The sequence below is a fragment of the Paramisgurnus dabryanus genome, chromosome 9, assembly GCF_030506205.2.
Source record: "Paramisgurnus dabryanus chromosome 9, PD_genome_1.1, whole genome shotgun sequence".
Taxonomy (NCBI): domain Eukaryota; kingdom Metazoa; phylum Chordata; class Actinopteri; order Cypriniformes; family Cobitidae; genus Paramisgurnus; species Paramisgurnus dabryanus.
Window position 1 is genome coordinate 21,559,969 of NC_133345.1, and position 13,098 is coordinate 21,573,066.

A 13,098-nucleotide genomic window follows, 5' to 3' on the forward strand; every position below is an offset into this window, starting at 1 on the left:
GTGATTTATTGTCCTGAGAAATGATATTTAATGTTTTCTCTTTAAGTATGGTGCAGTAAATCTGTCAGCAAACTGTAAAAGGATTCATAGGATGAAATGGACATTACTGTGTATTGATTGAGAAGTTTACATATTTGCATTTGATTGCAGGGTTCCCACAGGTCCTTGAAATCCTTGAAGGTTTGTGAATCTTGGGGAAAAATTCAATGCCCTGGAAAGTTTTTGAAAATATACATACATAAATACAGGTCATTGAAAGTGCTTGAATCTATCTATTTTATGCAAGAAGTTTTCTGGAAAAATCCATATTATTCCCTGTGTACTGTAGGATAATATCATAAAATTTCTAGCCTTATAAGCACACGTGCTAACTGTGCTAAACTGTTCACTTTAAATGCTTATATCTTCTGTATGCGAATGTTGATTCATACCAAAATGCTTTTTTGCATAGATGTGTTTGACACATGAAAACGTCTCGGGTTACGTATGTAACTGTTGTTTCCTGAGAAGGGAATGAGACACTTGCCATACTTTCAGCGTCACCGTAATGCCGTCTTTGGCAATATTTCAGATAGCGATATACTTCCTGGCTCCCGCGTCACCCTGTTTTTGTCGTTAAGCCTCACCATTGGTTGAATTTGATATACACATTCAGACGCACTTACCCCTGGAGGCGTTCTTAAAGTGTCACCGCAGTGACGCAGCGCGAGTTCCCTCGAAAGGGAACTGTAACAATGTATCTTAAAAGGTAACACAATGTAACCTTGCTCTAACTTGAAATGTGTCCCCACATTTAGTCTTTGAATTTGAGGGTATTGGACCTGGAAAATGCTTGAAAGGTCCTTGAATTTGAAGTTAACTAAGGTGTGGGAACCCTGTGATTGAAGCCGTGCATTACAAAGTATACATTTTTTTTGTTCCCTGGGTTTGAACCTAGAATGTAATGCTCTACCACTGAGCTTTAAAAACTCTAGAGACAGCAAAGCCTCTATAAATGCCAAACATCTCAGGAAAGTCATTCTGAATAAGAAAACACAACTGGTTATTTGGTACTATTGGATAACTAATATTTCTCACATGTGGCCTATAGGATATTCTGGTTTTAAAAAGAAGAATAAATCAAGGAATATATTAAGTACAGAGATGAGACAAGAGGATATACAGTTAGTTTTGATTTGTTGTACTACTTCAGTACTGAGACAGTATGTCTCCTACATCTTACTCTTGTTGACACTCTTAGCCCTCTTTCCCCATGAGTGGCAAAAGGATAAGCCTTTTCCCAGCATGAATCCGTGTAGTTTTGAGAAAGCGAATGGCAGATGTTGTCGTCATGGAATTGCCCTAGGGGAACTGATCTCAGTCAATTCAATAATACCACAGAATCATTGAGAGAGACAGAGAGAGACCGTATTGTCTTTGTAGGAGAATCGTACTGCTGCATGACTTAAGAATCAATGACAAGGGCATCAGAAATGTGGGGTTAGCTTGGGTTTCCATGGGCTCAGATAAGTACTACAGCACTATTATATAGCTATGTTCAACCCAACATTCGGTCCAAAAGGGACGAACCCAAAGCTATTGGGTTGTATTGTAATTGAACCTATATGCTGGGTTACCCTTTTCTGGGTTACCTTAACCCAACAACTGATTTGTTTCTTATTGACCCAGTATGCACCCCTAGCAAGCACCCATAGAATCAAACCATCAAGTTTTTCCACAGGCACCATTTGAAATTAATTTATTTTGTAGTATACAAGTCTATTTTGTATTGACACAATCACATGCATTTCCCATTTAGTATTTACACTTAATAGCTAAATGCAACTCACGGCGATCATTTACATTTCTAGCGGAAACATTCATATTTGTGATTTTTTCCCTAATGGGAAACAATTATTTGCCTCATTGTGTCAGCCACAGGGAGAAAGCCACAGCACCAACCCCTAGGAGAATAATTGGGGGAACAATTATTCTACTATCAGTGAAAAGCCCGGTTTGGTATTGGCCTTTATCCTTGTCTCACTAAATAACCATTCAATTTCTCCCCCAACTCTCTGAAATGAATGGTGCCAGTGTCGAGTGGTGCCCTGTTTCGTCCTGTAATCAGAGAGAGGGGAAATATGAGAAGCATAGACCCCGGCAGCCTGGTACTAATGTGCCGTGTTGATCCCCCCCTGTGGTTTAGCAGACTGGATTGGGTTGTAATAAGCCCTCCTGGTTGAAGACTCATGCTCTATTATTATCGTATTGTCTCCCCTGTGGCTCAGGAAGCGAGCGTGCAGACCCTCCGCTGCAGATCCCAGAGAAACGGGCGTTTTAAGAGTCTTACCTCAGCTCAAAGTCAACCGCAGGAGAATAATCACGATAATGATTACGTGTTTTCTAAGTAAGAGCAACCAGGAGAGGATCACATTGACTTAGGCTGTAAATCAATGGCACAGTTTGTATGCCTTGCAGGCTTTTGGGTGTAGAGTATACTCATTGACTTTGAAGTTGATGTTGAGGAGTTTGATTTGTCTTTATTGACTTGTCTTTGAATATTAACACTTCATCACCTGCCCCGAGTAAGGACGCTTGCACATACTGTACAACCCGAGACACTGACTCAATGTGCGTTTTGAGACAAGATGTTGCTGTAGCATGAGATTCTGCCGCCCTATGGAGAGACAAAAATTGGAAACTGCTGACACGTTTCGTTTCTCATTGACTGAATCAGCACCAAATTCTCAGTCTGAAGTCATAAAAAGCAATGCAAATGTATGTTTTATCATTCCATGGGGAAATAAAGCACACAGCAGGAGCCAATCACATCATCCATAACTGTCCAAGTAAACGCCCCCTACCGGTAAAAAAGATGCTGGTGCTTGATGCTGGCGGTTGTCATGGAAACAGAGAAACAGCCTGCAGGAGCCGTCTTGATAATGACACAGTGCAGTATCTTTGATTAAGAGATGAACATCTGTCTGTGAGCTACGTGTGACCATACACATACTTATTCATCGCAGATTTACGCACTTTGTGGTTGCAACAGGTTTGGCTTTTCCTGGGCACCTATTAGATCCAGTGATGTAATACTGTTGTCTCATATACTATGAAGCATGTGTCACATGTCTGACTTTTGGACATTCATCATCCTTGCAATAGTAAATCCCGTTGGCTCGGTTTCACACACTTCCTCTCTTCTTTTTCCATAGATGCAAACGAGAGGTCGGCCAAGAGATTTTCACCCGATGGAGTTTTCAATTACACCTCTCTGCTCCTCAGTAAAGAGGATAACATGCTATATGTCGGCGCTCGAGAGACTCTCTTCGCGCTCAATATCACCAGCATCAGCAGAACGCAGCTCCAGCGCAATGTGAGTTTGCCCAGACCTTGCATTTGATTCAAATGTTATCTACAGTGGCGTACAAATGTCAGAGACCTGTGAAAATGCTATTCTTTTATATTCTTTTCTTATTTAATGTATTCTATTTTTACAAACTATAATATTAACATATTAACAATTTGAGTAAAAGTTGAACTTAAAATTCATGCAAAAAAATAAGCAAATCATGACTTTTTTTGAAATGTGATATTTTGTTTGAATGAAGTTCAGAAGGAGCATGGTCATGCAATCCAACCAATCAGCGTGGAGAGGTCTCTCTCTCTCTATATATAGCCGTCCCCCACCTCTGTCCCGTGACAGTTTTTGCAGTAATAATAGATAATTTCTGATAATTTCTGTAGAAATGCCAGTGTTACTGGCAGCTGTTTGCCAGTAACTTCCTGTAGATTAAAATGTATGTTATTTACTGGCAACAGTTTTTTCAAAGTTAAATGAACATTAACAAGTCTTTATCTTTACAGAATAAAACTAAAATAACAGCCTCATGCAAAGAACTCTGGAAAACAAAATCTGGAGGAAAGAACTGAAAAAGGTTGATGAGGATTTTTGGTTCCCAGAATGCTTTGCATAAGTGACTGGCAAAAAGCTGCATAACTACAGCAAAAAAGTTTACAGTGTCACTTTAAAACATACAGTCCCTTCAGAAAAACGCGATTATGCGATCGATTGATTTAACGCATAATCAGCCAAAGTCTGCATATTTGTGCGGGGAACACATTTTTTCAAATACGCCACACTTTCGCAGCATAAATTGCAGATTTCTGTGCGCAAAATATGCAGGACTTAAATGATTTCATAATCCCCACATTTTTGTAGCAAAAATCACATATATCTTAGCAGAAAGTTGAAAATTTTTGAATTTACCTTTCACAAGCACAGCCATGTCCCCTGTTGCCATGGGAACGTTATGAAGTGATGTGATTTTGTAACGTGAACATCATTGAAAAGCTGCAAAAACTGAAAACAGTTTTTGCAAGTTCATGCTGTTTTTGCAAGTTCACGCAATTTTTGCACGTTTCCGCAATTTCATTGCATAAAATTGCATAAATATCCTGCATATTCCATCACATTTTTTTAAGAAAGCGTGCCGTAAGATCAAGGATTTTTGCCCGGAACAATCACAAAAAAACGGCGTTTTTCTGGAAGGACTGAAAATAACAGATTAAAATATTTCCATATTTTTGATTTTTTCAAAATTCTTTAACTTTCTGTTTATTTTCTGCTTTTAAGTAGATTTACATTATTGTCTGTGGTCCTTTTGGACCCCACTGTACCATACCCTATGTATAAGCCGTAGTCAAAGGCACTCCAAGTTTGAATTTCGCAGAAACATTCAGATAACCCAGAGTGCGGAGTATATAAACAACCGCAGTAAACTTGCTACGATAGATGATCCACCAACATTATCTTTCCATATATAGATCCAAAAGCAGAACTTGACTCTCAAACCCCTTCAATAACAGACAGCAAGCCAGTTATGTTAACACTCACATCTCTGCAATTACATTATCTTTAAGTTGGATCCATCCATTACTGAAGCACACCCGTAACCAGTGTTTTTATTACTCTTTTATGCTTTATAACCATTAACTTTTGAAGTCAGATTGTAAATGCACTTTTACACTTCATTGCAAATTTTCCATAATGAATAAGTCATTTTGAACATTGCAGGAATGTTATGGGCTACAATATAGCCAAGGTGACTTACTGTACCTATTGAACACAAATGATGCATACGTGAGCGTTAACGCATCATCATGTTACTGTAAATGCACTATAGCTGCTGAGAATGCTCCATTTATCCGTGCTTGAGTAACATAAGCTTATAATTTTCACTTTTGTAGTTGACGTGGAGCACACCGCAGAAAAAAAGAGATGAGTGCAGTTTCAAAGGCAAAGACTTACAGGTAAGTGAGTGAAATGTTCAACAGACCAATAAAAATCCAAATAGGCTCAGTGTCAATTCACTTCAGTTGTTTTAGTTGCTCATTGTATTTTTTTTACATATTGGAGCCACTATAGCTTAAACAAACTCAAGTAGGAAGAGTTTCCAAAATACCCATTTGCACCACAGATGTGCTACAGAGATCGTGACCTCTGCACCTCTTTCGGGTTATTGCTTTGACACGTCCACACTGTAATTTCCCTGAAAGCTTGCCACTGAAGTCTGTTATTAGATTAATAATCCGCATGCCTAATTTGCTGCCAGATTGATTTGTTCGGGGAACGTTTTTGGATGGTTGAGGCACTGATGAAGACACTTAAACTACTGCTGTTTCTGAGACAGATGACATTCAGCTGCCAAAAACCCCTCCCAGACTATTACAGAGAAATTAGATCAGTATTAGTGATGTGAAAACAAATTTTGAAGCCCGGCCAAGTAACACTTATGCACGCAACATTGTGCTAACAAACATTTGTATTTATAGTAGTTGTATTAATATAGCTGGAGCATCTTACAAGCCTATTCAAACTTAAACACATGCATGGCTCCCATTTCAAATAAGCACTGCCTTATCTGGGAACATCTTAAATCTTCTCATGCGCTTCTTTCTTTACCCTTTCTCAATCCAGACTGACTGCTTCAATTACGTCAAGATTTTACTGCGTGTGAACAGCACTCATCTGTACGTGTGTGGGACGTACGCTTTCAGCCCCATCTGCGCGTACATCGTAAGTACCTCACATCATTATTTTTTTGCCTATTTCACCACTTCCCTCCCTGCATTTAACAGGCTGCAGGGGAGGAATTAATTATCCATGTAATTTACTCAGTCAATCAAAATCTCCTCGCTGAAATACATTCCTTCACTTTCCCTGAAGGCAAATGCCATTTGAATGAGAAATTATTATTGCCCAGCACTTTACTTAGACATCTCACTGGAGACTGCGCCTGAATCAGTATGCGCACTTAAAGGGTCAGCAGTGACCATTAAGATTGAAGCTTCATGGGGAATCAGGACTTGAGCTCACAGATCTATAAGAGGAAAAAATAACTTGAGATTGCTTGTCTTGATTGTTTCTTCTAGAAAGCAGTGAGATTAAAGGAACAGTTCACCCGAAAATAAAAATTAGCTGATATTTTACTCACCCTGAAGCCATGTTCGGTGTATATGATTTACTTCTTACAGCCAAACACAGTTAGAGTTAAATAATATCCTGTTTTTCGCATTCCGTCCATCCATTAAATGTCATATTAAATGAGGTAAAGCGATGGGTTCAGCCTTCAACCTGACCTCTACTCTCTTGTGAACATGTGCATACAGCCATAGTTAAGTTGTTTCTTTACAAAAACCCATCGCTTACCTCAGAGGACATTTAATAACTCTATGGATTAGTTTTTGCCAAGATGCCAAATTTCTGTATGAAGCATTTCTCAAGTTTAAACATGTGCACTTCTGAAGAAGCATCTGAGAGAAAAAGGTATATACATACCGTATACTGTCAGAAACAAGTGGGATCTCGATTAAAGGTGCAATGTGGGAGTTTTAGAAAGATCTCTTGACAGAAATATAACAATAATTTAGATAACTATATTATCAGTGGTGTTTAAAGACCCTACAAAATGTACTGTATTAGAATGAGTCGTTTTTATCTACATATACCACGGATCCCCAAAGTCGCCATTTTGCGCTGTCATGTCTCTACAGTAGCATTAAACTGCAAGACAAACTGCTCTATAGATTGCGTTTTGTTACTCCGCCGTTTACATGTTTGTTCTGTGGCAGCTACATAGCTTCACTGTGCATTTCGAAAAGCAGGGTGATCTGTGGACTAATGTGGTGTTCACACCAGACGCAGTAGAGGCGGCAAGCGCAAGTGATTTATGTTAAGTCAATGTAAAGATGTGAATAGGCATCCTGCGGCATGAATGGCGCAGAAAGCACGGATGGTGCGGCAGGCATAGCGTGGAAGTGGGGCGCATATGCCGCGTTTTGCGTGAATTGAGCGTTGCCGCAGGAAACGCGTGAGTTGAAAAATCTGAACTTTGGCGGATTTACCAATTTACCGCGTTAACCAATCAGGACCCTGCTGTAGTAGTGATGTTATTACAGGAAGGGAGCGGAGTCGCAGAAGCACCTCCCATGATGCGAATTTCCACTTGAATGTCTCGAATTACTAGAATTTCACGCGCAAATGAAGTGAGTAAACTCAAAATGTTCAAGCGTCAACTACGAGCAAATAGCTCGTTTTTGCCGCCTCTACCGCGGCTGGTGTGAATGCACCATTAGCTATTGTTTGCAATTCACAGTCTCACCAGTAGATGCTGCTAAAGGTCCTACACTGCACTTTAGGTCTTCTGTGGTACACTATTAGAAAAGATGGTCAAAAAGGGCAGTACCCTTTACAAATGTCCTAATATGTTCCAAATATATTTACATATACTGTATGTCTACATTTGGTACCAAATATGCACTCTTTGGTACCAGTTTGTACCTCTGAGGTACTTATATGAACTCTTTAGGTGCAAAGGTGTACTTTTTGAAAGGGTGCAGTTCTGTTGACCGCTGGGGTACACATTTTGATCATTTTTCTGACAGTGTATGAATGAGAAATGAAACCATCCCATGTGAAGCACTTGAGTATAGTGTGCTTCATTTTCACAAAACGTTTGTTTCCACAGACAGTTGAAAATGGTTTGCAGATGTACATTTTACCTTTATGCCCCTATAAAGACATAAACGATCAAACTGTGAATAAATTAGAGGGGGTCCACCTCTTTTTCCTCCTCTGTCAGTGTCCTTGGCCCACACACAGTCAATAGTACATCTTCTTGCTTTGCAAACTTTCCCCTGTACTTGAAATCTGCCCTCGGTTATCTCGGTAACATAAAGTTCTGTTCAGCCACATAAGGTCCTTGTTTAGATCTGCACAGCCGGCAAGCGGTCAGGACAGTCAGCGGATGACACAGTACATGCTGTCTTCACGAGAACATCTCTGTTTCGTTTTCTCTTTCAGAATACGTCCGATTTTTCCCTGGTGCGTGGTGAAAAGGATGAGATAGTCACTGAAGATGGTCGAAGCAGGTGCCCTTTTAACCCTGAATACAAGTCCACCGCCATCATGGCTGGTACGTGCTAAAACAGTATGTCCGTGGCATGTTTTTTTCTCTTTTCAATGTTATTGTTTGCTAATGTTGATTGATTTACAGATGGAGAGCTGTACACTGGCACTGTCAGTAACTTTCAAGGGAATGAACCCATCATTTACAAAAGCCTTGGGCAGGCCACAGCCCTAAAGACGGAAAACTCACTGAACTGGCTTCAAGGTAAAATCCACAGGCTTTTGGTGCTATCAGCAAACTCGATTCATTCTTTAATTCATTCACTTTATGGATTTGACTCAGTCACAGTGGAGATTTATCCCAGTAAAGTAAGACAAGAGAGCTAAGCAAATCAATTTAGTGTCCATTTACAGTCTTATACTCGGCTAACTTAACTACATAACAAGAGCATTAGTTTAATATTCAATAAAGAGCATTAACACGATGATCAATCTTGTTATTGTCCCAAAAGATCTAATAATAATGACAAATATTGATATTATATATCAAAATCGTACCAGTGTCTGTATTCAAGCATGTTTGTTTAGTATACTTAGTATTATGGTGTGAGTTTCGGATTGACGCTTGTTTTTATTATTCCCGCAGACCCAGCCTTTGTGGGCTCAGCTTACATTCAGGAGAGTTTGCCCGAAGGCAATGCAGTGGGCGACGATGATAAGATTTACTTCTTCTTCAGTGAAGCGGGAAAGGAGTTTGATTTCTTTGACAACACCATTGTGTCACGCATCGCTCGCGTGTGTAAGGTGAGGGCCGCTTCGATGGAAACAGCATGTGTATGTTGAAAGGGGCTGGATGAGGGCCAATCCCCCTGCGGCAATAAAGCATACACACATGCATGTACATGTACATACACGATTTATACGCACCCCTAAATCAGTGAATACTGTAGCATGTGTGCATGTTTATTGAAGTTAGACAAAAAAGGTAGAGGACATGCCAATACATTTGCACGTTTATATACCGCACATGACCTTGCTGTGAAAGCCCAACTAAAGTCATCTTATTTGGGATTTATTGTTGTATGCATAAAATCATGTAAAGAGCATTCAATGAAAATATATTCTTGATATCTTAGTAAAGTCATGCCAAAGATTGAAATTAAAGCGAAATCAAGCTTAACCTGGATTTTACAAGCAGTGTCACATGTTTGCGTGACACAGGGAGTAGTGTGTACATGTGCTTACATGTCGGTGTGATGGTTTCATGCGTCACACTGCAAACATAGGTGAAAGATTAGATGGTTTGTATTACGAGGACGCATTCCTCAATGCAAGACTCTGCCATATCTTAGTCCACCTTCAAATCTTATCACTGCTCAGCAAATATTAGCATTCATCTCCAGTTAAGTGCAGCTGAAAATGCACAGCACACAGACATAAACACACAAATTCCTCTCTCTCTCTCTCTATTTTTGAACTCATTTAAGAGATAAGATGAATAGATGTATTGATTGCAATGTAGCTCATTCATTTCTGTCCTTATTACCAGCTTTAACAAGAATGTTTATCGTCTTTATCACCTCAGCTGATTTTGTGCTTATATTTAATACAGTTTTATGCTTAAACTATGGCTTTTAATATAGATTGTCAGACAGGCTGCATGAAATGCCTGCTGGCAGGTGCACGGTTGGCATGCCAGGGGAGACTGGCCTGCTTATAGTATTGTATCCAGTGCTTAAACAATAAACCTTTTTTTTTTAAATGGCCTATATTCTAGTTTTATTGGAAACCAGCCATGAGAATGGGAATGCAATGATTATTTCTGTGACACGACTTTCTCTGTATTTTTTTTTTATAAACGTATATATATATATACGTAATAAACAAAGTGATGGATTTAATCATCTCAAATTCTGGGATGTGACAGAACAAAGCTTTGCTCACGGGTCCTTTTCTATCACATCTTTGACTTTTGAAATTGAATAAACATCGCTTGCCCGTTCTCCTCAAACCCAGTTTAAGCAGTGGAGCGTTTGTGCATGAGGAGTGATCTGAATCTTAAGAGAGTTTCTACTCGGCCAGCTGGATTAAAAACATGACCCTGTCTGTTTTGAACGGTGCATGAGCAGTGTGCAATGTCTGCAAGATTCATTTTGCATTCTTGTCTACATTTCAAAGTAAGAAAAGATGATTTAAATTTCACTGCTCTCTAAATTTTGTTTCTCCCCCTTTCGCTGCTAACTTAACTCCAACACAACGCTAAAATGTGGATATTGGTCTGCTTTTGCAAGGACGATTAGATTCTAGTGGAAAATGTGATTTATATCAGACCCTGCAATATTTCATTCTTTGTCAGAACAGACCCGGGGTTTGGTCACACATCAGAAGCACCACCATAATATAGTTTTAATTTGCTGTAATCCTTTGATTTCCAATCTGAGCTGAACGAGATATGTGGACGCTGATGCCCTTTTGTGGCAAATCAATACTTTCTTAAAGGAGGTGGAGATTTCTTTGTAAAGTTATGATTGAATCGTAACTATTCCTTTAAAACTAAAGTAAATAAATGCAACTCTATATAAACTGGTTCATGTGACACTGACATGCTGAAATTAGTCTGTGTTTGTTTTAAAGGTGTCTGAGTTATAGTGTAATTCAACCTTTAGCTGTAGGTTCACAGTGCTTCAACTCTTTTACACTGCTGTTCAATGATGTGTGGTCGTACTCTTTCGAGATTTTATTGGAATGTGTTGTTGCTGTCCTGCTGTTAGTCGAAGGCGTTGTTCAGAGTGCTGAATTACAATAATATTATAATGACAGGAAAGCTCATTTTCTTTGGAGAGCAGCTGAGATAGATGAATAAATACAGTACTTTTGGGATCTGGGCTTTACGTAACGGTGATAGTCAGTCCAATCCATTTATACTTAACATTTATCAGTTTTATTGAATAAATCTCTCTTTCTTGTCTTGGGTTTGATCTTTCTTTTTATTTGTTTGTGAAGGTTCAACTTAACATTTTCATTTCATCTCCCTTATTCTTAATTTTTCACTCTATGTTTCTCCACAAAGCTTTTTTCATTCTTTCAATAGAAACAACCTTTTTCATTAGACCACTTTTGGTTTTTAACCAGTTTGGAGAGACCAATGTACCATACAGTACCTATAACTGAAACAAATCAAATAATGACGATATAGTTCATCTCACACTTGAAATCTGAATCAAATTAAACCTTTTAAATTATACAATGTAGTGCTGTTGGTTAAAGGTCCCGTTCTGTCTGTGTTTTTGAAGCTTTGATTGTGTTTACAATGTTACAGTGTTTTCACTGTCCTAAACACAGCTGATGTCTTCCTTGTTCTATGAAGTTCCTCCTTCAGAAATATGTATCGAGTTCTGATTGTGTAGTTTGTTTAGTGTGTTGTGATTTGACAGCAGCTTAGCTTGCCGTTAGCTTAGCTGGCGACTGATGTATTCCTGTGGGCGGAGTTTAGTCAAAAATTGTTCTACTGACGTCATTAAAGCAGGAAGTAGAGGGCTGTAGTCCAAACCGGCCGTTCGCTGTAGGCTTTGAAAGGCGAATTCTGTTAAGGAAAATATATCGCCTGACAGTGAACTTTGAGCTTTATCATTTTACAGGTATTATTTAGGCTATTATAGCAACATTACACACTAACCAGGGTTTAAAAAATGGGATCAGAAAGAATGTGACCTTTAATAGTGTTATTTTTCTGAGATTTAATTACATTAATTTATGATAAATTAATGTATTTTATAAAATACATCATAAAACTGGGCCCCCATGGCACCATATCATGCCTCCCAAGGGGGTCGGCCTCCCATTTTAGAACCACTGTCATAAACTTGAGACTTGTAAAAGAGATAGTTGGTTGATGCATATTCAGTCATTTACTGTGATAAATACTGGCTTCTTTTTAGTAGCTTGTCTTTTAGATACAGGAGCAACCAATTTGTACCATGAGGTTAACGGTAATAGTTATAAATATAACAAATCTTACAAACTTGTATAAACAAAATATTACATTGAAGGTTATAGTTATGAAGTCAGATTTTCCCTTTTGCATTTTCCTCCTATTCATATTGTTATGTTATTGTGTTAAAATGGAAAACAGATGCACAGCATAGCCCACTAATGGGTTTGTGCTTATAACTGGCCGTGTTTTCTCTTCTGATAGACGTTAAGGCCCTTGAATGATTCTGTCTGTTTTTTTTTTTTTGAGAAGCTTGGAAGTACCAAAGCCTTTATAGCCTCAGGGCCCCAATCAGAATAAATACTGTTGTACTGCACTGTAATGCACAACATGTGATAGAAACTAGAGGCCTTGTCCAGTTTAAGATCTCAGTGTCTCTCATAAACAATGTTACTTTACCAGTTGTTATTTAACAGTAAACTGCCTGTTAGATTAGACATTCTGCTGTCACTGATTATTCAATATTTACTCTATTTATTTTGACAATATGTTACATATTTCACAGAATGCTGCTATTGTAATAGTCATATGTGATTTTCTATTGGGTTGGCTGATGTGAAAGTTTGTTGATGTTGGCTGAGGCTTGTAGTTCCCCCTTGTAGTCAAAAGATTAGTGCACATTTCCACACAATAACCATTTGCATTTATACATATGTGACTCTGGACCACAAAACCAGTGGTAGGGGTCAGTTTTATTTCAATTGAGATTTATACATCA

General features: G+C 38.7%; 1 protein-coding gene across 2 annotated transcripts in view; it reads left to right on the forward strand.

The window, feature by feature from the left end:
- sema4ba (sema domain, immunoglobulin domain (Ig), transmembrane domain (TM) and short cytoplasmic domain, (semaphorin) 4Ba) overlaps positions 1–13,098 on the forward strand; it is a 62,365-nt gene that overhangs the window by 40,460 nt on the left and 8,807 nt on the right. For both annotated transcript variants that reach the window (XM_065283127.2, XM_065283126.2), the window contains exons 3-8: positions 3,195–3,355; positions 5,230–5,292; positions 5,960–6,058; positions 8,345–8,456; positions 8,538–8,654; positions 9,036–9,193. In XM_065283127.2, the coding sequence (XP_065139199.1) occupies positions 3,195–3,355; positions 5,230–5,292; positions 5,960–6,058; positions 8,345–8,456; positions 8,538–8,654; positions 9,036–9,193 (710 nt within the window). The remainder of the gene's footprint in view (positions 1–3,194; positions 3,356–5,229; positions 5,293–5,959; positions 6,059–8,344; positions 8,457–8,537; positions 8,655–9,035; positions 9,194–13,098) is intronic.